This window comes from Pseudorca crassidens, chromosome 11 (assembly GCF_039906515.1).
Source record: "Pseudorca crassidens isolate mPseCra1 chromosome 11, mPseCra1.hap1, whole genome shotgun sequence".
NCBI lineage: Eukaryota > Metazoa > Chordata > Mammalia > Artiodactyla > Delphinidae > Pseudorca > Pseudorca crassidens.
The window spans coordinates 42,962,613-42,985,897 of NC_090306.1; the positions used below are offsets into that span (position 1 = coordinate 42,962,613).

General features: G+C 40.2%; 2 protein-coding genes and 1 long non-coding RNA gene across 5 annotated transcripts in view; 1 reads left to right on the forward strand and 2 right to left on the reverse strand.

The window, feature by feature from the left end:
• TUBA1B (tubulin alpha 1b) overlaps nucleotides 1–4,196 on the reverse strand; it is a 45,853-nt gene extending 41,657 nt beyond the window's left edge. Inside the window, exon 1 of the mRNA XM_067696415.1 lies at nucleotides 4,110–4,196. Coding sequence (XP_067552516.1) covers nucleotides 4,110–4,112 — 3 coding nt within the window. The 5' untranslated portion in view covers nucleotides 4,113–4,196. The remainder of the gene's footprint in view (nucleotides 1–4,109) is intronic.
• LOC137201869 (tubulin alpha-1A chain) lies at nucleotides 1–4,251 on the reverse strand. Its single transcript, XM_067696413.1, has 4 exons — nucleotides 4,110–4,251; nucleotides 1,845–2,067; nucleotides 1,554–1,702; nucleotides 1–1,193 (listed from the first exon to the last, which is right to left on the reverse strand). Exons 1-4 carry the CDS (start codon nucleotides 4,110–4,112, stop codon nucleotides 213–215), a joined length of 1,356 nt encoding a protein of 451 aa, XP_067552514.1. The 5' UTR covers nucleotides 4,113–4,251; the 3' UTR covers nucleotides 1–212.
• LOC137201872 (uncharacterized) overlaps nucleotides 4,221–23,285 on the forward strand; it is a 23,973-nt gene continuing 4,908 nt past the window's right edge. The window contains exons 1-4 of one of the 3 annotated variants that reach the window (XR_010932390.1): nucleotides 4,236–4,359; nucleotides 12,303–12,356; nucleotides 15,585–15,683; nucleotides 16,112–16,231. This is a non-coding gene — a long non-coding RNA (uncharacterized lncRNA). Of the gene's footprint in view, nucleotides 4,360–12,302; nucleotides 12,357–15,584; nucleotides 15,684–16,111; nucleotides 16,232–23,285 lie in introns of all 3 variants that reach the window. The other 2 variants (XR_010932388.1, XR_010932389.1) reach the window with 2 other exon arrangements.

Consider the following 23,285-nt stretch of genomic DNA (forward strand, 5'->3'; position numbering starts at 1 on the left):
TCATTTAAGACAGGGAATACTTTATTCAAACCCATCAGAGAAATGGATAGCTTGGATCTATAACAAAGCGTCGTGTTTTAAAGCATAGGTCAGTAATTGTACATGAGAGTATACACTGCTACATACAAATTAACTGATCAGACCACAACTTTTCAATGTTTAAAACAGAATAAGCTTCCCTGTAAAAGCAGCACCTTTGTGACATTTTAACTTTAGTACTCCTCTCCTTCTTCCTCTCCCTCTCCTTCAACAGAATCCACACCAACCTCCTCATAATCCTTCTCAAGGGCAGCCATGTCCTCACGGGCCTCAGAAAACTCTCCTTCCTCCATGCCCTCACCCACGTACCAGTGAACAAAGGCACGCTTGGCATACATCAGGTCAAACTTGTGGTCCAGGCGAGCCCAGGCCTCAGCGATGGCTGTGGTGTTGCTCAGCATGCACACAGCTCGCTGTACTTTGGCCAGGTCTCCACCAGGTACCACAGTGGGAGGCTGGTAATTAATGCCAACTTTGAAGCCAGTGGGGCACCAGTCCACAAACTGGATGGTACGCTTGGTCTTGATGGTAGCAATGGCAGCATTGACATCTTTGGGAACCACATCGCCACGGTACAACAGGCAGCAAGCCATGTATTTACCATGGCGAGGGTCGCATTTCACCATCTGGTTGGCTGGCTCAAAGCAAGCATTGGTGATCTCTGCTACGGAAAGCTGTTCATGGTAGGCTTTCTCAGCAGAGATGACAGGGGCATATGTGGCCAGAGGGAAGTGGATGCGAGGATAGGGCACCAGGTTGGTCTGGAATTCTGTCAGATCAACGTTCAGGGCTCCATCAAATCGCAGGGAAGCGGTGATGGAGGACACAATTTGACCTATCAACCTATTCAGGTTAGTATATGTTGGGCGCTCAATATCGAGGTTTCTACGACAGATGTCATAGATGGCCTCATTGTCTACCATGAAGGCACAATCAGAGTGCTCCAGGGTGGTGTGGGTGGTGAGAATGGAGTTGTAGGGCTCAACTACAGCTGTGGAAACCTGAGGGGCTGGGTAAATGGAGAACTCCAGCTTGGACTTCTTGCCATAATCGACAGAGAGACGTTCCATCAGCAGGGAGGTGAACCCGGAACCAGTTCCCCCGCCAAAGCTGTGGAAAACCAAGAAGCCCTGAAGACCTGTGCACTGGTCAGCCTGTTACAAAAGAAGAATAGAAAAAACATAGTTATTGCTCTTTGTGATACCCTCACAGTAAACATAATAAGTATTTTCACTTTTCATATTAACTCCAAAGACTTAGGTTGTATTCTGACAAGAAACACTTTTTAAAAAATGTAGACCTTCCTTAAATTACTCAGCATTACTTTATTAAAAATATCTCCATTAATATTTATAAAATGACATCAATAGTTCATATTTTAATTGAACTTTAAAAAATCTTTAAAGGAATAATTAACCTTACTATTACATTTCAATTCTGTGTGAAAAAAAGAGCATATTCCAAATATCTCCCTTAGGTTCATTAATTTACTTTATTCTTGAGAATAAACATACCAGTTTCCGAATTCGGTCCAAGACGAGGTCAATGATCTCCTTGCCAATGGTGTAGTGACCTCGGGCATAGTTATTGGCAGCATCTTCCTTGCCTGTGATGAGCTGCTCAGGGTGGAAGAGCTGGCGGTAGGTGCCAGTGCGAACTTCATCTGGAAAAGGAAAACGAAGCAGCCACCCATCATTAACAACCTGCACAAGTCTGCTCGACCCCAGGGCATCAGTGGAGCCCCCAGGACACACCTTCTGTCCCAGACCCCCAGGATCTCATTGGGGTTACTGAGGTCAACTCACCAATGACCGTGGGTTCCAGGTCTACAAACACTGCCCTGGGCACATGTTTGCCAGCTCCTGTCTCACTGAAGAAGGTGTTGAAGGAGTCATCTCCTCCCCCAATAGTCTTGTCACTTGGCATCTGGCCATCAGGCTGGATGCCGTGTTCCAGGCAGTAGAGCTCCCAGCAGGCATTGCCGATCTGGACACCAGCCTGGCCAACGTGGATGGAGATGCACTCACGCTGTGGGAAGGAACAGAGAAAAACTGTAAAATTAGTTATATTAGCATTTTCAGTTTTCAGTAAATTTCTAAAACTAAGAAATATAGAAGTATTCTTCAAATTTATTTGAGGTCATATTCATAACACAATAGAAACAGTTAAGGAAAACCACCTGCTGTAAATGCTGCAGATGCGTGTGACCTGAATAATAATGTTGCACTGTTTAGCACATGGTGCAAGCCCATTGTTCCAAAAGCCATGCTTGAATAGAAGATTTCTCATATTTAAAAAATATTCAAAGCACAGAATTTGTAAAATGAAGTAAATTCAATCAGTAATTAACTGTCATCAGTATTACTGCCTCCTTTCCCTTTAAATAAAGATGAGCATTTCTGCTAAATAGGACTTGGTATTCCAACATGGACATCTGTACTGCAGCTGAGGCTGGAAGCCACACCCTTTTGCAGTCTTTCTGCAGAATCCATCAGTACTAGCGGATTAGAAGCTAAACAAGGAATGCCTTCTGCATTGCTGCATTGCTGCATTTGCTGTGCCTGGTGCCAGCCTGTACTGTCTGCTACATTATTTAACAGAGCAAGCTCTATTTCCAGCAACTGTGCCTACATGATCTCATTGTGCTATTCTGCCAGTTTTCCTCCTCTGACCCAGCCTGGGACCATATGCCTACATTGAAATGAATTAATTAAGATGCACTAGAACAAAAGACAGCTGCACAAGAGTATGTCTTCTTTGTCTGCAGCATTTTCATTTCTTAAAAAAAAAAAAAAAAAAAAGTTTTCCCAGAATCTTCTCCACTGCAAAAAAACTGAAAAAATTATTAGTATCTTTAAAACAACGGTTCCTAAATTACAAATAAATAGCACATGAGAAGCTACCAAACAAGGAAAAAAAGCCCAGTGAAAGGATAATGAAATATTATTTAAAACAACAAAATAGTATTTTCATTCTGAGATTCTGTAACCGTCACAGAATACAGAACATTCATACTGATTACATTCAACAGAGAGTGTCTTCTCAATGGCTTCTATGGCTACAGCTTCTTTTGTCTATCCGTTGTCTATTCACTGACAAATGGGGGCGGGGGGGGGCGGAGGGAAGGGCGTTTCCCTGGGTCCTCCGCAATACAGCACCCTGGCTCACAAAATCGGCTTTCTCTCTCGCTGAACGTGCGGCCAAGACGGACACACACGAGTCAGTCAGGGCTGGGCGGCCCCACACCAGACATTAAAGGGCTTGTCAAGTGAATTGTGATTTTGCTCCTCAAGAAAAAAAAAAATTCATCTAAGTTTTAGCAGTGAATGAAAAACCTTTTAACGCCTACGGTTCTGCAAAGATGAAAGGCTTATTAAAAGTCTTCTCCTGACAGAGGAGGCTTAGTGAGGGCGAACCCCGCCCTGTGGTTCCAAGGCCAGAGAAGCAAGAAACAAACAACTCCGCCCCTGCGCCGCCTTGACGCCGGCCGCCACGGGTTCCAACAGAAACTAACCATTTTCCCCGTTAATACATGGGTATCTTTCTAAAACGTCAACGAACTGGCGAGGGATCTTTTTATATTAAGCCGAAGCTCCGCTTTGTCCCTTTCCTTCTCTCCCCCTCTTCTTCCCAGCAACACCCACCGACCCCCGACTTTTTGGTCGACTCCTCCTCTCCCTGTCCCTGGGGAACAACGCGAGGAAGGGCTCTTCGAGTCGCACGAATACCGTGCGCACACATAGGGGCCGAGCAGGCGACGCCAATACCGCCTTCCCTGCCCCGTGAGCTGCTTGCTGCAACGAAGGGCTCGGATAACAAAAACTCCCTCCGCGCCGCCTTTGTTCTCCCTCACTGTTCCGCTGCGCCCTGGACGCGGTTCTGGCTGGGCTCCTACACCCCGCACTGCGGCGGCGGCCGGGCTCAAGGATTTGGGGCAAATCTCAACCTCGCAAATAAAGCGTAAAGCTACACTGATCCAAACGAGTTGTAAAGGAAGAAGATTTTCCAAGTAGACCCTGAGAGGCTGACCCCACCCTACGGTCACAAAGAGCCGGAGAAAACATTCTTACCATAGTTGCTGTTTTGTGGCTGCCGAGCAGATGGCGGAGAGGAGGAGGAGAGGTTGTTGCTTCTTACAGCGCGACTCTTAGGCGGTCGATGTAAGAGAACCTGCGGCACATGGGCGGATGCGGCTCCCTATATACAATTCGGTCACCATGGGGATGGGCTGGGGCCTTTTCCTGTTGGTCCAGACCCCTCAATCTGCCCAGAGAAGCCACGACAGAAGAGTGGTGATTGGTGCAAGCGACATGGGATGAGGTAATCTCTCACCCACCCCTTTTTCCCTAGCATCCATAGACTGTTTGCATCCTTCAGACAAAGAGACCGTGCAAAAACAGTCAGCCGAACATCCATTATGGGGTGGGGTTGGGAAGGGGTGAGGGGAGGGAAGAAAGAGAACTAGAGTTGGATGGTTTTATGTTGTTTAAACCTCAAACTACAGTTAAAATTACCAATGTAAGAGGTTTTTTCCCCAACATGTAATCGCAGAATTTGAGATGAGATATTTAATGGAAAATTATTCCCAGCCCCTCCCTCAAAGTATACTAAACTGCATTCGGTGAGGATTCAACATCTCTAATTGCTTTAAAAATAAAGTAGAAGAGAAGATGGGAATGTTGCTTAAAATGGCTTGGGTAAATGTAATTTTTTTTAATTTAAAAAAATTCAATAATAGGACCATCCAAAATGGTTTCTCAGGTTCAAGTAATTTATTTTCAGATCTTCTTTTGCAACCCTCTCCCTAATAGTTAAACAAAAACAGAAGATGGAAAGCATAATCATACTAAATACGGAAGCACACAAGTAGTTCTAACATGAAGATAATTAAGATCTAATGAACATACCATACTTAGTCTGCTAGAAATATTCCTTTACCAGAAGTCTATGTAATATATTTTATGTAGTGTATTGTTCCTTAAAATGAATCATATTGCCTAATATAGAATTGAGAAAATACAAAGAGAAAGAACTGAGTTCAGAAGCTAGTACTACCTGTGCATGCAGTTATATTCTTCATTGTTCTCTCTTCCGGAAAGAGAAAATTAAAAAGGAAGAGCGCTGTATAGTGTAAAAAAGAAAACCATTTTGTAATATTGTCTCCTTCCACAGACGACCGTGTAGATGTCAGCTCAATAACTGCATTTCTTTTTTATGTAGCTCTTATGCGAATTCAGTAAATTCTCCTTCTCTAAGATTAGGCTTTTAACTGTGGGAATTGTAGCCAGCCTCATACTGTTGCTATTCAACTAGAGACTCTGGTGGTTGCTCAATTGCCTCTTGGGACAAAAGGCTTTGCTTTCAGCCCTAGGAAATGGATTGCAGTAACATTCTTTTGCTATTTAGAAAGGTTCCATTACCAACAAGGATGTGGTATGCGGAATATGACTCTGACTGGGTACCATTTGACGTTGCTAATGAAATTTCATAGGTAAAGAAGGTTGTTATTGCCACCGAAGTTGAAAATTTGTATTTTGGTGGATAATTTTTCCTTTTGGTTTTTAGCAACAGATTTTCAGCGTCTGCAGCACCATTTATAGTGCTCTGCAGAGCCCATTCATTCCTGCTGGGCTGGCAGTCAGTGCTTGGGCGTGGGAGGGAGGGACTTGAGACAGCTGCTGCAGGTTGTGGTGTGACAGTGGCGACCATGGATTTTTCTAGCCTGAGAGCCACAGCTCTTGCTTTACTTGTTCAAATTTGCTGCGGTAGTCATCCCTAGAAAAAAATGAGACCCGACATACAAATAATTTTATCTACTTCTTTCATATTTTACAGGAAAAATAATTTTCATTATCTTGTCTCTATACCTTTAGCAAATAAAAGTATATTTCAGTAAAGAGACAGAAGGGTTAAGGATGACTTGAATACTTTTTACTGAACCAGAAAATACACTTAACAAAAGTAAGAATTAAATGGCATAGGGAAGTATAAGGATTAATAAGTAGCTCATTGAAAATACTTCTTTCAAAAGTTTAATAAAGAAATAAATTGCACACAACTGGACCATGGTAAAGTGTACACATCTCCTTTTTTGGAATAAGAGGCACAGTCTTGAATTTTATTTTCTTTACAATATGAAAGCAATATGTCATTTCCCCAATAGTCTCAGTTCTTTACTGCAATTTACAGAGGATTAAATAAAAGAGAGGAGGGCTCATGCAATTGATACTTTGTAATTCTATCTCAGAAGCATTCATGAAAATAGGGATTTTTTTCCCTCCCCTCGGACATAAGTAACAATAAGATCTAGGTCAGAAATAGACTATGTGAGCACTGTTAATCTTAAATATATAAATGGGAGAGGAGGGGAAATAATAATCTATTCTTTTTGTTCCTGATTATCTGACTTAATAGCATACAGCTATGGGAAGCAAAAAAAATTTTTTTAATAGATCATTTTTTAAAAAATTTTATTTAATTTTGGCTGCGTTGGGTCTTCGTTGCTGTGTGCAGGCTTTCTCTAGTTGCAGCGAGGAGGGGTTACTTTTCGTTGAGGTGCAAAGGATTCTCATTGCAGTGGCTTCTCTTGTTGCAGAGCATGGGCTATAGGCGGGTGAGCTTCAGTAGTTGTGGCTCGTGGGCTCTAGAGTGCAGGCTCAGTAGTTGTGGCACACGGGCTTAGTTGCTCTGTGGCCTGTGGGATCTTCCCGGACCAGGGATTGAACCTGTGTCCCCTGTATTGGCAGGCGGATTCTTAACCACTGCACCACCAGGGAAGTCCTACTAGATCATTTTTTTATATTTACTGCCAAATTCTTTAACTTACATCAATATACATGTATAAATATTCTACTAATGTATTCTTTCTTGTCCACAGTAAAATTAGGATAAAACATTTTTTCTTTCATAATATTTGTGGAATTTAAATTATTTATTTGGGTGTCTACATCTCCTCTTCATTAAAGTGTGAATCCTGGGGCTTCCCTGGTGGCGCAGTGGTTGAGAGTCCGCCTGCCGATGCAGGGGACACGGGTTCGTGCCCCGGTCCGGGAAGATCCCACATGCCGCGGAGCGGCTGGGCCCGTGAGCCATGGCCGCTGAGCCTGCGCGTCCGGAGCCTGTGCTCTGCAACGGGAGAGGCCACAACAGTGAGAGGCCCGCGTACCGCAAAAAAAAAAAACCAAAACCAAAACCAAAAACAAAAACAAAAAAAAATGTGAATCCTAGTCACAGATTGCCTAGCATATGGTAAACATCATATAGATGTTTGTTGAATTAAATGAATGATTTCTGTCTGTGCATATTTTCATAACTATTATCATGGTTAATAATTTAAAGGTATTTAATAAAGTATTTTACCTTACTTATTCAATAAGCATTTACTTGCTGTCTGCAATAAGCCCTGGACCATCCAGTGTAGCATGGAGAATTCAGAGGTAGTAACATGGTCTCTTTTCTCTAGAATCTTCTGGTCCAATCAAAGTAATAAAACAAGTACAAGTATATAGTTTTGAGAATGACATGTGTTTCTGTGTGTGTATGGGGAGGAGCCTTGTAGAATCCATTGCATGACCCCATGTATCTAACTTATGTAGGAAACAAGGGAGTTGTCTAACAATTTTTCTACTTCTTCACCTCCTATTTATCCCTAAATGCATTTCAGTCGATTCTGCTCCTACCACTTCTTGAAACCAAATGCCCTCTCCATTTGTTGCTAAATCCATTGGACACTTTCTGGTTCTTGTTGACCTGTGATAAGCTTTGTCACAGTTGACTGTTATCTCTTTCTTTTTTTTTTTTTTTTTTTGCGGTACGTGGGCCTCTCACTGCTGTGGCCTCTCCCATTGCGGAGCACAGGCTCCGGACGTGCAGGCCCAGTGGCCATGGCTCATGGGCCCAGCCGCTCTGCGGCATGTGGGATCTTCCTGGACCGGGGCATGAACCCGTGTCCCCTGCATCGGCAGGCGGACTCTCAACCACTGCGCCACCAGGGAAGCCCTGTTATCTCTTTATTGAGACGCTTTGTGCCCTTGGCTTCAAAAATTCTCTGTTTTCTTGTTTCCCTCCTACTTTTTTTGTTTCTTCTCAGTTTCTGCTGGTTCTTCCTCTTCTCCTAATCTTTAAATGTTGGAGTTCCTCAAGGTTCGGTCCTAGACTTTTTCCTAATTTTATTCTATGGATCTTGCCCTAGTGTCTGGTAAGTGTGTTCATTCCCAACGCTGCAGATCCTTTCTATATGCCGATGGCTCCTTGACATCTTCTTCTTTTTTTAAATTTTTTAAAACGTCTTTATTGGAGTATAATTGCTTTACAATGGTGTGTTAGTTTCTGCTGTATAACAAATTGAATCAGCTATACATATACATATATCCCCATATCCCCTCCCTCTTGCATCTCCCTCCCACCCTCCCTATCCCACCCCTCTAGGTGGTCACAAAGCACTGAGCTGATCTCCCTGTGCTATGCAGCTGCTTCCCACTAGCTATCTATTTTACATTTGGTAGTGTATATATGTTAGTGCTACTCTCTCACTTCGTCCCAGCTTACCCTTCCCCCCCCCATGTCCTCAAGTCCATTCTCTACGTCTGCGTCTTTATTCCTGTCTTGCTTGACATCTTTTAGATCCAGATCTTATAGTAAACTTCCAGTCTCTGGCTGGGTTTCTCACATGTATCCCAAATTGAACTAGTTATCGTCTCAAAAATATGCACCTCCTACAAGTTTCTCTTGCTCAGTAAATAGAGCAGCACACATCTGGTTTCTCAAATCAGAAACAAGAATTACTCTTGACATCTCCATCTCCTTTTCTGAACACCATAGAATTAATTATTAAGTCCTGCCAAGTCTACCTCCTAAATATCTCTCAAATATTATTCTTTTCTTTTCATCTCTATTGCCTCCACTCTAATAAGTACATCATCCCTTGCCTGGAAAACCTCAGTGCCCTTCTAGATTTCCTCTACATTCACTCACTCTTACCCCTCTCCGGTTCAGTCTCCATACAACAGCTGGAGTGATCTTATTGTAATACATATCACTGATCATGTCATAATATAATATGTTAATTTTAACAGTATAAACTCATGAGTTCATAAAGTTATCCCCAAAAAGCAAAAGAAAATTAAAAAAAGATAAAAGTGAATTAAAAGTAATCATCTGATACCATTGCACCATTGGAAATAACTGGGGCACCAACTGCATATTCTATACACTGGCAATCGTATAGTCAAATAAAGAATTGAGCATTTGTCCTGCATTTCCTGTACAAATTGTATTTCAAGGTGACCAAATGGCCCTAGTTAACCAGAGAAAATCATTCTTTACAGAGTAATGCCAGCTTGTAAATATGGAAGTAATAACAGAGTCAGAAAAATCACGCTTTATATCCTCTAATGAAATAATTTATTAAGGCAAAGGTTATCAGTGGATGAAAACTCAGATAAAATATTGATGGGGAATGTTTTAATGGAAGGATAGGCTGTTGCCATCTGAACTCACTAGTCAATCATAGCATCACTAAAAGCGGGACAATCACACCCTGTGAACCTAAGATGTGATCCAGTAAGAGGTACACAGCATCACCTATGAAGTGATGTAGCAGAAACAGTTGTGCTGAATCTAATTAAGCCTTTAGAGCCAACTTCCGTTTAGTCTGACAACTTCAACTTCTGGGAAGTAAGATGACATCACGAGGAGGAAAACAGACAACTGCAGAGTGTAGGACATTCTACAGCATAAATTATCTTGTTTCTGCAACAAGTCAATGGTGGGATGGGTGGAAAATGTGGGAAAGTGGGACAGCTCTAGGTTAGAAGAGATTTTGGAGACTAACTACTAAATATAACAGCAGATGTTGTTTGGATCCTGATTCAAACAAACCAATGTAAAACATTTTGAAGATAACCAGGGAAATTTGAATATGGACTAGTTATTAGATAATACCAATAAATTATTATTAATTTTATTAAGTGTGATAATGGTAGTGTGGTTGTGTAAGAAAATTTCCATAATTTTTAGAGATGCATGCAGAAGTGGTAGGTTAAATGAAATAAGGTCTAAGATTTGCTTTAAAATACTTCAGCAGGGCTTCCCTGGTGGTGCAGTGGTTGAGAGTCCGCCTGCCGAGGCAGGGGACACAGGTTCATGCCCCGGTCCGGGAAGATCCCACATGCCGCGGAGCGGCTGGGCCCGTGAGCCATGGCCGCTGAGCCTGCGCTTCCAGAGCCTGTGCTCCGCAACGGGAGAGGCCACAGCAGTGAGAGGCCCACGTACCGCAAAAAAATAAATAAATAAAAATATTTCAGCAAAGAAAAAGGGAAAAGATGGTAGATAACAGATTGTGGCAAAAATCTTGATAGTTGTTGAGTTTTAATAATGAGGATATGGAGTTCATTATACTTTTTTCTCTATTTCTGAGTATGTTTGAAAATTTCTTAATAAAATTTTAAAGGATATAAAAAAAGAAATTGTGAATGCTGAAGACAAATTTTATCTACTTCACAATTTATTCTGTACTGCCTTAAGTGAAAAGTTATAGAAATTTAAGAGGGAGGAAAAAGTCTTTATATTACAATCTATGGTTTATCGTGAAAACTTTATTGGGAATGGTGGCTTTTAACTGAATGGGTTGGGAGTAGAGTGAGTACTTTATTATTTTATTTTAAAACTTTATTTATTTTTGACTGCGTTGGGTCTTCGTTGCTGCGCACGGGCTTTCTCTAGTTGCGGTGAATGGGAGCTACTCTTCGTTGTGGTGTGTGGGCTTCTCATTGCGGTGGCTTCTCTTGCTGCGGAGCACGGGCTCTAGGTATGCGGGCTTCAGTAGTTGTGGCACGCAGGCTCAGCAGTTGTGGCTCGTGGGCTCTAGAGCACAGGCTCAGTAGTTGTGGCACACGGGCTTAGTTGCTCCATGGCATGTGGGATCTTCCCGGACCAGGGCTCAAACCCGTGTCCCCTGCATTGGCAGGTGGATTCTTAACCACTGCTCCACTAGGGAAGCCCAGAGTGAGTACTTTAAATAGGGAAAATAATATTAGCAAAGACATAGTATGATGATGATATGGTGTCTCTGTAAGGGAGGGCAAAGAAATTAACTTGATTAGCGCATGCAAGAGAATTGTGGGTGATGTGTTATATGAGGAGAGTGGAGCATTTTGAACCCCAGTCTGAAGAAGGAGTTTGGGCTGAGTTCACACACACAGACAGTGTGAAGCCTTTATATTCTTATAGAAAAGAGTGGAGGGAAAGGAATAGCATTTTTGTAAAATTAATCTGACAGGTAAGTGGAGTAGGGAAAGAGACTGGGGATAAGTGGATCAATAAGGAGGTTATGGTAATAATCTAAGCTGAAGGTGTCAAACCATTGTAATTACAGTAGGAATGGGTAGAAGGTAATAATAGAAGAGACCATCCAAAGGAAGAATCCCACTGGTGATTGGCTGGACATGAGGTAAAAAGGAAAGAGTAAAAATTAACCCTTAAAGTTTTGAGCCTGGAGAACTAAGAGAATGAAATGGTAGTGCTGCTTTTTACAGAAATAGAGAAGTTGAGAAGGGATAACGTCTAAGCAGGATACATGCGTTTGTGTGTGTGTTTTGGGGAGGGTGTTAAGGGCAGGACCCATCAGTCAATGTGATCTTGCAAGTTGAATGTTATACTGTTTGAGGTGATAGGTGGATTGGGTGGAGAAGTCGTAGAGGCCACTGGGAATCTGAGATTGGCACTGCTCAGAGAGAGGTCAGCATCAGAGGTGTGACAATGTATATTTGGAACCTAATGACAACAACATTATGTGCCAGTGGTGCGGTATAAGAATAGAGTTCTCCAAGTGTAACCCAGAATTTCAAGTTATGCTGTTGAATGGGCAACACAGGTACAGCTATGTTCACCAAGTGAAAAGCCTTTCTTTCTTTTTTATTCTTTATTTTGAAAACTTTTTATTGAAGGATAACGTACATACATAAATTTTCACCAATCATAAATGTACAGTTTTGCAAACTTATGATTACTAGTGTAACCCGTATACAGATCAAGTAACAGAACTATCTGAGAGGCCTCCCTCTGGTTCCCCTACCCTGTCACTATCTACTCTCAGTAATCCCCACTGACTTTTAGCACAATGGGTTTGTTTTGCCTGTTTTTGAAGTTTATATAAGTGGAATATACTCTTTTATATGTGGGTTCTTTTATTCAATGTTATGTTTGTGAAATTTACTCATACCACTGAATGCAATTGTAAATTGTTCTTATTTCTATTTATTTAGAACCACTGGACCACCAGGGAAGTCCCATGACTTTAATTTTTTATTTACCCTATGGTATGAATATACTATAATTTATTTATCTATTTCCCAATGTTAATGGATATCTGCATTGTTTTTTGCTATTACAAATGGCATTGCTATTAGCATCCTTGTACATGTGTTTGGGTGAATATATTTACAAATTTCTGCTGTTTGCATTTCTGCTGCTAGGAATTTCAATTCCTAGGAGTGGAACTGTAGGGTAATAAGGCATGTATATGTTCAGTTTAGTAGAAAAAAATGTTAATTTTTCCAGAGTGGTTGTGGTTATGTACACTCCCGCTAGTAGTATGCGAGAGTTCTGGTCATTCCTCATCCTCCTTCACTGTAGCCATTAGGAGAGTTTATAGTATCTATCACATTGTGACTTAAATTTTTTTTTAGTACTTATTTATTATTTTTTTGGCTGTTTTGGGTCTTAGTTGCGGCACACGGGCTCTTCGTCACGGTGCATGGGCTTCTCTCGAGTTGTGGCACGTGGGCTTAGTTGCTCCACGGCATGTGGTATCTTACTTCCCCAACCAGGGATCGAACTGGCATCCCCTGCATTGCAAGATGTATTCTCAACCACTGGACCACCAGGGAAGTCCCATGACTTTAATTTTTAACTAATGAGGTTGACACCTTTTCATTTGTTTATTTATTTGTTTATCTGGATATCCTCTTTGCTGAAATGCCTGTTCAAGTCTTTCTCATGTTTTCTCATGGGTTGCCTGTTTTTACCAATCTTAAGCATTGGTAGGAATACATTATATATTATGAATAAGAGTCCTTTGTTGGATTTACAGATGGAAAAAGAAAATCTTTTCCCACTCTGTACCTTGTCTTTTCACTCTCTTAATGATGTCACGTGATGAGCAGACGTTCTTAATTTTAATGTAGTTCAATTTACCATTTTTTCTTTATTGTTAGCAATTTTTGAGTTATAATTAAGAAATCTTTGCCTACCCACAAGGTCATTAACATACTCTCCTGAAGGATTTATTGTTCAACCTTTTGTATAGTTCCACAATACACAGGGAAATTGATATTTTTGTGTGTATGATGCAATGTAGGGATTAAGATTATTTTTTTCTCCATATGGTTATACGGTTGATCCAGCACTATTTATGTAGGAGACCATCCTTTTCCCACTGGACTGCAGTGACACCTTTGTCATAAATCAAGGTACCATATATATATGGAAAGCCTCCTTTCTTTCTAGCTTATACATATTCCAACTTAATCATTTTCTAAATTATTAAAATCTTTTTTTAACCCAAGTGATTAACTCATATGGATGAACAACCGTATAGGCTTCATATGTTGATTCATTTGTTTTCTTCCTGACAACATACTGATTGCCTTCTAAGGTGCTCATATTGGGCCAAGCATACTCTAGGGTATTAATAGGTGCTTGTTTGGCTAAGATTTAACTGGACATAATGCATTCTGATAAGTCCCAAGGAAGAGGCTTGGCATGATCCTGTGCAAAGAGATATGTATTACTTATAATCTCCAGATCTTTGGGGGGTGGTGTGGTGTAGAGGATGCAGGAAGGCTTCCTGGAAGAGGTGATACTTGGGGCTATCTTGAAAAATGAATAGGAGTAGTAGGTACAAATGCGGAGGAGAGTCCACATGCAAATACACAGACAACTGGGTGAGTTTCAGAAACTGGAAGTGGTTTGTTACATAAAGTATAAAGGGATTGGGGAGTACTAGTCTGGAGAATTATGCAAAGAACTGATTATGAAAGGACCTTATTCCAAACTCAGTGAGAGCCATTAAAGGAAAGAGGAATAATGAACTTTGCATTTCAGCAAGATCCTGACTGCTCTGTGGAGAGAGAATAGATAGAACAAAGTTGGGGATGGAGGAACAAGAAGCAGGGAGACTGGTTAGAAGATGGCTGGTTAGTTGATGATAACACTGATTTAAGGAAGTGGTAGTGGCAATGGAAAACAGTGGATATATTTGGGAAATATATGGAAGGTTGAATCTAGAGGAGCTGCTGATATGTAGGAATGAGGAGCAGCAAGGAATGAAGGATGGGGCTGCTGCCTCCAGAGCAGGCAGCCTTGGGCTTAATTCTCCTTTTTGTCATAATTTAGACCAGATTAGAAAGACCATTATGGATTTAAAGAATGGATAGGAAGCGTTTGAGATGGAAGACAAGGAGACTAATTAGGAGGCTATTGCAATCATCCAGGCTTTATGATGAAAGTCATGGGGATAGAGGGAAAGAGAGTGGTTGGAAGGAAAGTGATGGATTTGGGGGATATTTGGGAGTTTGACTTACCTGATTTGGGAATAGACTTAGTAAATTAAAAACAGAAACTTTCCTGGTGATGCAGTAGTTAGGAATCCGCCTGCCAGTGCAGGGGACACGGGTTTGAGCCCTGGTCCGGGAAGATCCTACATGCTGTGGAGCAGCTAAGTAACTAAGTCTGTGCGCCACAACTACTGAGCCCGCAAGCCACAACTACTGAGCCCGAGCGCCTAGAGCCCGTGCTCCGCAACGTGAGAAGCCACCACAATGAGAAGCCCCCGCACCGCAACGAAGAGTAGCCCCCGCTCGCCGCAACTAGAGACAGCCTGCACGCAGCAACGAAGACCCAACGCAGCCAAAAAATTTAAATAAATAAATAAATAAATAAATAACAGTAAAGGACTTCAAGAGAAAGCAGTGTCAGAAAAGGGCACACAGATGCACTGGCCAAGGAGGAGAAAAAGCAGAAGACATTGATGTTGTAGAAACAAAGGAAGGACAGTGTCAGGATAGAGTGCTGAGTAACATCAAATACTGTAGAGGGGTTGTTAATAAGGACAGTAGAGTGTTCGTTGGATTTAGCTACAAGGAAATAAGTATACAGCAAGGGCTTGGCCAAAAGACATAAAACATGTTTTCTGGCCCAGAGGAGTTCAAGGTACCGAGAATGGAAACTGTGTTGAGTGCTGTGAGAGAGAGGTCAGCGCAGGAGCTTTCAGACACAAAGAACTGTGTCTCATTTCCCCACTTCATCCCACTATGGTGTACACTGCCTCTGCATCCTTTTGAAATGACCATACCTGTCCACCTCATGCTGCCCTCCTCATGTAGGTTTGATTGTAAATGGATAAATTCAAACAACTAAGTTTCCCTTGAATTCCACAACAAAAACACACCTCAAATTCTAAATTTAAGCAAGGAGATGAATATGATTATGCTGACATGCTGAATTTACATTTCTCTTTTTTTTTTCTACATTTATCTTTATTTTAGGGTTCAGCACTGATCAAGGTATTGAGTGAACTGGCTGGCTCTCACTAAGTATGGCCTTTAAAGACTATCTACTGCATTCCCCTTGGCAAAATTTCAATGGTAAGGTCTAGGTAAGAATATGACCCCACACCTGAATTCAGAGTTTTATTTAAAGCTTAACATTCACTTTTTCAACCTCTGGTCAATAAATGCACTATTACTAAATAATAGTTTTTTTCTGGATAATGGTGGTTAAGAATTATCTGTGGTGATTCTGGTACCTGAGTTTCATCTATTTTGGGAAAGACGTTTATATGTAGTATAGCAGAGACAAATATTAATGAATTTCTGTTCCAGAAGTAAGACTTATAAAATAACACATTAAACACGTGTACTCTGTAATATGAAAAATACGTCTCTGGTATTGTAGTGCAATGTTTTGAGGTCACTCATTGATGTTCAGTCATTTACTGAAACACTGTTTTTAACAAAATATTTATGTACTGAGATACACATTTTAATTTGTAATTTTGCTCTGGTACATTGAGGAGGTGCTTTACCCAAGTCTACTGATGGAATCTGACATTTGGAAAAAGGGGACAAAACTTGAAGAGGCTCAAAGGCATCCTGAGAAGAGAAGAAAGAGAAGGAAGTGTAAAAGACAGTAGGTAATCTCAGTTTTCCATGAAACACAATTTATAATTTAGTTGCATTTCATTAACCCAAATTACATACACTCACAAGAATGCACATTGAACTGCTTCAGTCCTGCGCCTCCTTTACCTCAAAGCAGATGGAAATTAGGTGGCAGACTGGGAAGGTTGCCATGGTGTACTGGCTACAGGGATTTAGTAGCAATCAAAAAAAGGCTCCAGAGTCCCTTCCCCCAACCATCCAAATGTGTGTTTCTCTTTTTTTCTCTCAAGTCCTTGTCTTAATTAATTCCATGTTATAGAGAAATCAGGGTGAGATTGATTTACTAGTGAGAAAAAATTTTTACTGCCTCCAAAATTGTTTATAGATGCATTGATATTGTTAGAAGTAAAATACTGATGAATTATAACTGGTCCATTTTTATGTAGAGCTAGCCACACAAAAAGTAAGAATTTATTTTTTAAAAGTCTTATACAACATGCCCCCCATCTTTGAGACTTATATTTCTTACTGGTTTTTATTCCCCTGGATGACCTGCCGGCATCTCAAATTCAATATATCTAAGTGAAATTAGTTATTTTTCTCTATTACCCTCCTGAGTATTCTATACTCTCAATTATTCTATTCTCAATATCAGTTCATTGTCACCATCTTTCTAGTCTATCAAGCTAGAGTAAAATAATAATAACTTCATATAATATTTACTATGTGTCAGGCGCTATTCTTAGCACTTTATATATATTATTAACTGATTTAAGTTAATCCCAATTAATCACTAAATTCTGTCAATTATATTTCAAAATTGTCGTAATAAATATTTGCAGGATGAACAAATGACTAATCATCTAAAGCTTGACCAATTTTATTAGCCAAAGGGCTTACTTAGCTCAAGGGGAGGATGTGGCAGAATATTTAGGAATTGCTCTTTGAGTTTCCTCTTTAAGCATTACATGTATAAATCCATGAGCCAAAATAGTAGAAGATAACCCTTTGTAACATATTGGAATCATCCACTACACCAGTGTTTCCTAAATGTGCTGAAGTAACTAGCGTGCTAGTTAAAAATACTGATTCCAGTTCCGGCATTGAAGAGTCTGATGCAGTAGGTCTAATTCAGTAAATAGTATTCTCTTAGAATTAATAATTTACTGCTTGGAACTAAAGAGTTTCAATGCTTTGGAGTAGTGTGATTCAGTTACTTCTAAATTCTGATAACCCCCAGATAAATTGACAGAGAATTACTCTCCAGACAGTCATAATTCTGAAAGACGCAACTCCCAGTGATGTCCAGCTGCAAAAGGTTTTGGGAAACATTTCTCCATTTTCCTTTAGATTTAAAAATCAATTATGCATGTGCAGAAGAAAGGAAAGGCTGCTCAGCCTAAAGATCATTTCTCTATTCCCCTTAAACATTGATTGTGCATGTATTGAAGAGAAAGGATTAGAAAAGGCTGCGGTTTTTTTTCTTCATCTGCTTATAAGAACAGCAACGTGTTATTTAGTATACAGATTATAAGAGATGCAGAGGTTTACTCAAGGTAGCATGCCCTGAAATAAGTCCCTCCTCAGGGTAAGATTGTCTCTGGATTTAGCATACTTTACTAAATAAGCTCAGTATTAATATTTTTAAATGATTTCAGTATTTTTAGGTATGTAAGAGAGACTTCACTCTCACCCTTCGTGTTACTAAGCAACGTATCATACAGTTGCCAGGAGACAGACTAGCAAGCTTGGGGGTAGTTCAGTTTTCCCTCATCACTTTGCATACCACATGACTGTACCCTAGAGAGTTTTACAGCCTTAGAGAAAAGAGAGAAAAGTTAATGGCCCATAGAAAGGATGGAAAAAGAGACCAGGATGAGGGAATAGAATAAGGAAAACAGCAAGGTATTTGAGAAGAGTGTGTGAGGTTGGATGAGGAAGGCTATTATGCAATTTCCTTAAATGAGTCATGAAAAAACCTTAAGTTGCCAGTGCTCTATTTCATATTCTGTATGCTTCTATCTTTTCTAAAAGCATATTAGACAGTAAACTTGGAGAAGAGCTTTCAGATAATATTCCTGAATATTTTCAGAAGGGTGGAAATCAATTGTAACTCTTACAGAAGACTGCCAATTACAAACACATTAAACAAGTCATACATTATTTAAAATTCCAAAGTCAGATATACAACACTATTTCCTTCCATTTCTCCCTGAAAATAGTAAAAAAAGATAGTTCTAAGAGGGAGGTTATAATATAAATGTTCTTGGACAAATTTAGAAAAAAGGTGGTTATATAGGCTCCTGGGCGGTATGTATTTCTGTACAAAATTTAACAAATCTAAATAAAGAAGGGAAAGAAGAAGCTATTGTGCTCTACCTAGAGGACTCTTGTATCTGAAATAAGAAACCAGGCTCTAGGTTTCATTGTGTGCATGTGAAAGGTTGAGTCTTTGTGTCTCTGTGGTATTTACTGTTGCTGGCAACCAGGAAGCTCCCTAGCGATTGTTGCTAGGTCCTCAGGGCCTCTGTTTGCCTGAAACCTTAATCAATGCCAGAAAGACCAGAGATAGAAATCGTTGCGCAAAATCCAGAGCCTGTTGTCCCCAATGGTCCTGCTGCAAACAGTCCATCTTGTGTTCAGTGAAAATCAGTGTAAAATGGAGACTTCACACAAAGAGTTCATCCTCAGCTTCCTCTTCACGAATGCCAGTGCTCTCAGTGCAGAGCACTAAGAGGACCCTGGGGGGATGGTTTAATAAAATAAGGTTTATATTCTGGTGTCACCAGCTTTGACTAAATACACAGTAAAGAGTCTGAGACAGGGAGCACAGACAAGAAAGATTTCGTTAGATTTAGATGACTTCCTATTCTGAGGTAGGGTGGCCCCCTTAATGTTTGCTGACAGCATGACACTGTAGTGACCACAGAAGCCATGGTGCAAATGATAGCGCCATTTCAAATAGGAATCCAGAAGATTCTGATAAAGATCCATGCCAGCCATATTCAGTATCTTGTAAGAATATATATATATATCGATCTGAATCACTTTGCTGTACAGCTGAAACATTGTAAGTCAACTATACTTCAATTAAAAAAAAGATCCATGTCAGCATCATCCCCAGAATAACGGACATTGTCTCTTGAGATTAAACATCAGCTCTTAGATGAACCTCACAATCAATACAGCCCACTTACTTAAGCCATCCTGTACAGATGCAGGCTTTAGATTTTGTTTCCTGTGTAACACCTGCCCAGTCATAGACAGTTTTAGCCCTGAATTTACCTGGAAACAATTATAAATCTGGGGTGAGATTTATTATAAAGCTAAGACATAATATCTACTTAAAACCAGGTATCTAGCCTCCAAAAGTAGGACTGAGAGTTACTTATTATTGTCATTATTACTAATTTTTGAGCACCTAATCAAGGCTAAGGAGTTTGTATGTATTATCTAACTTAATCCTTAAAATAATTCTAGGAGGTAGGTACAGTTATATTCACATTTTTCCTCAGTTGAGGAAACTGAGGTTCAGAGAAGTTAAATAATATTCCCAAGGTCTCACACAGCTACTAAGTGGCAAAATGATAATTTAAACCTGGACCTATCCTGCTCCAGCTTTTGACTCTGAACTACTATTCTATGTATTCCATTTAATAGAGAATGCTTTTCATGTGGGAATAAATTGTGTAGTACATCATTGTGTCAAGGTGAAGAGTATAGGCTCTGATGTTCCTCTGTCCCCTTGTAGGGTAGTTGAAACTCAGAACGTCTGCTCTCTCTGTGGTTGGCTTTGCCACAGTGGCTCTACCAGGACAGTCCTCCAGAACCCTGCAATTCCCCATCCTTGCATTTCCCCAAATCTAGGTTATTCCATATGTAATAACACCTAGTGGAGTCTTTAGATGGATGGTTCAGATTGGGCTCTGCAGTCCCAGTCCAGTCAACCTGGCAGTTCTTTTTCAGTGTGAGGAAGGCTTGCCTCTAGAGCCTTCCTGTACTCACCTGATCTCTTCTTCTCATTTCCTTATCTAATAAGAACAGGAGATCATTTTTAGGGGCTGTTTAGTCTGAATTCTAATTTAGAAAAGAAAGCCTTTTAAAAGAACAATCTGGATAGCTGTAACATTTTACATTATCCAGAGTGGTTTAGTGCCTTGGAGCCACATTGTCTCAAACTCTTCATTCCAGGGACCTCCCTGGCAGTCTAGTGGGTAAGACTCTGTGCTCCCAATGCAGGGGGCATGGGTTCAATCCCTGGTCAGGGAACTAAGATCCCACATGCCGCAAGGTGTGGCCAAAATTTTTTAAAATAAAAATAAAAGGAAAATATTTTTTAAAATCTTCATTCCAGAATAAATCTTGCCTTTCTCTTTGCATAACCAACTCCATTGAATTGATATTTCAAAGCAAAGAAATATTTGATGATTAAAAAATATTTTATTTAAAAAAGCTTTCATTCTTCCATACGCACTGGACAAAAAGCTTGAAATAGTTACATGCAGGTGGTGTGCGGTGGTCTGCTTGTAAGGGCTCGTGAGAATTGATTGTATGTACTTCTTCCCGGTTCTGTATTTAGTGATCAGAATCACATTGGTAGCTTGAAATTGGTCATGAGGGAAGAATTTACACCATGGAAATTGGCCAGTGCTACAAATCGGGGCTTTTTTCCCTCTCTGAGAGCTAGCTGTTAAACATTTACTAGAGAACCGCTAAGAGAGGAGTTCTCAAAAAGCAATGCATCAGCTGTTTAACTTCAGTGAAACATAGTCAATCCTTGTGTTACTGGCATAATGTTGCTGAACTTCTCCTGTATTGTGTAAATGAAGTCCTCAGCTCAGTGATGTGTACTAGTACAAGTATTAAATGAGGGCATACAGCTTATACCCTTCAAGCATAAGACTTGGTAGAAATTATGTTCGATATTTGACATAGGGCAGGCTATGGTACGATACACATCTTGTCAGAATGTTGGGTATATCTGGGAATGTCTAAGAGTGAAAGTAAAAGCAGGTTGCAGGGACAGCATAATTTCTCATAACAGCATCTGTAGGTAGCTTTTGGATTCTGAGATGATAGCCCAAAGAGTCTTTATTGAAATCTATAGATAATAGGCCTAATCTATAGATGATGGGCCTATGTGTGAGAAGCCTATGACCCAACTTAGAATGGTAACTGTTAGAAAAATGGAATTTTCTATTGCTAAATGATGTGAGAATATTTATTTCTTAATTTATTACTATGTGCCAAATATGCACATTTTACAGATGACAAAATTGAGGCACAAAATGTTTATAAGTAAGTTTCTGAAAGATACCAAGTATATATTAGAGCCAGAGTTCAAACCCAAGAAGTCCAAGTTCTAATCCTTTATAGGCCTTCTGGTATATTTTTTTTATGTTAAATGTAGATCAAGATTAACATTTAGGTTTAACATAATATATAGAATACCACTAGTTCAGTGTTTTCAACCTTTGACCATCGACCCCTTGTAAAAAATACATTTTGCATTCATATTATATATCCGAAACAGAATAATACTCTTACTATGCATAATGTCATCTGGTATTTTCTACCTAAAATTCTATTCTATTTCACCTTTTAAATGCTGGCCACAATTCACTAAATTGATTTCTTGACCTACTAATGAGTAGTAAACCTACTGTTTGAAATTCACTGTACCAGATTTTTGTATATGTGGCTTCATGCCATGTCTCAGTTTACTACTGGTATCTTATTTTATTTATTTATTTATTTATTTATTTTTTGTGGTACGTGGGCCTCTCACTGTTGTGGCCTCTCCTGTTGCAGAGCACAGGCTCCGGACGCGCAGGCTCAGCGGCCATGGCTCACGTGCCCAGCTGCTCCACGGCATGTGGGATCTTCCCGGACCAGGGCACGAACCCATGTCCCCTGCATTGGCAGGTGGACTCTCAACCACTGCGCCACCAGGGAATACCTGGTATCTTATTTTAAAACAGAATTTCCAGTACTCTTATTTCCTTTCCAGTTACCCTATGGTCTAGTAGCAAAGTCCCTTGAAGATGGACATATGATCTGAAAGATCTAAGAGGTAATGAAACCTAAATGAGGCTGATGGCAGTGAAAATGGAGAGGAAGAATCCAACGTAAGAGATTTAGAAGCAGATTTTTCAGGATTTGGTAACTGATAGGACTTGAGTGTCTAGTGTCCCTCCCCAGATGGTCCAACTCATAATGTCCTAAGTGTCGAGGTGGGGCAGGGAGGTGAGATATAGGGTGTGGAGTCATGGGGCAATAGCCAGATGCAGTGACCCATCAAGTTTCCAGGCAAGTAGTGCTTAGGTTACTACATTCTAAAGCTGAATTGCTAAATCCAAATGGGTGAAACAAGAGGGGAGGCAAGACCTGAAACAAACAAGATGGAAACCCAGAAGAACCCCTGCCTGCAGAAATTCTAATGATCTGAGAAGACAACAGAAAAGTGAATACTGAGGAAAAAGCAAGCAGATGATTCCTATCTATGGGTCTGAGTGTTCCCTGAGAGTTTAAGTGAAGGAGAAGGTGGTAGGCTCAAGATGTGCTGGACACTGTCCGGGACTCAAAGATTAATACATGGTTTTACTCCTTTAGGAGCTCAAAGTCTAGTGCAGCATCTTATAAAGGAGCATCATTAAGGAAAAACTTTTACTTTTTTACCATCCCACAATGCTAGGAATAATGAATTTGTGTAGTGCCTTATAGTTTACAGAGAGCTTTCACAATTTATCTTATTTAATCCATTCAACAACCTTGTGAGATAGATATTCTCATTATCTTCATTTTATATACATAAGAAGGCAGAAACTTAGGTCTTGAGCTTAAGTATATCTAAATTTAGATTTCATTCTCTTTCTACTAATTCAGAGTTATTTATCAACAATAAACTGTAACCGTTAAATGAAATTTACCTGATAAACTTTCCTACCATAGAATATGTGTTGGGAAAAGAGCATAGTTGCTAGAAGATTCTATGATTAAAAACAAATGTCTGATACCATATCACACATATTAGGATGGCTATAATAAAAAATGCAGATAATAACAAGTGCTATTGAGGATGTGGAG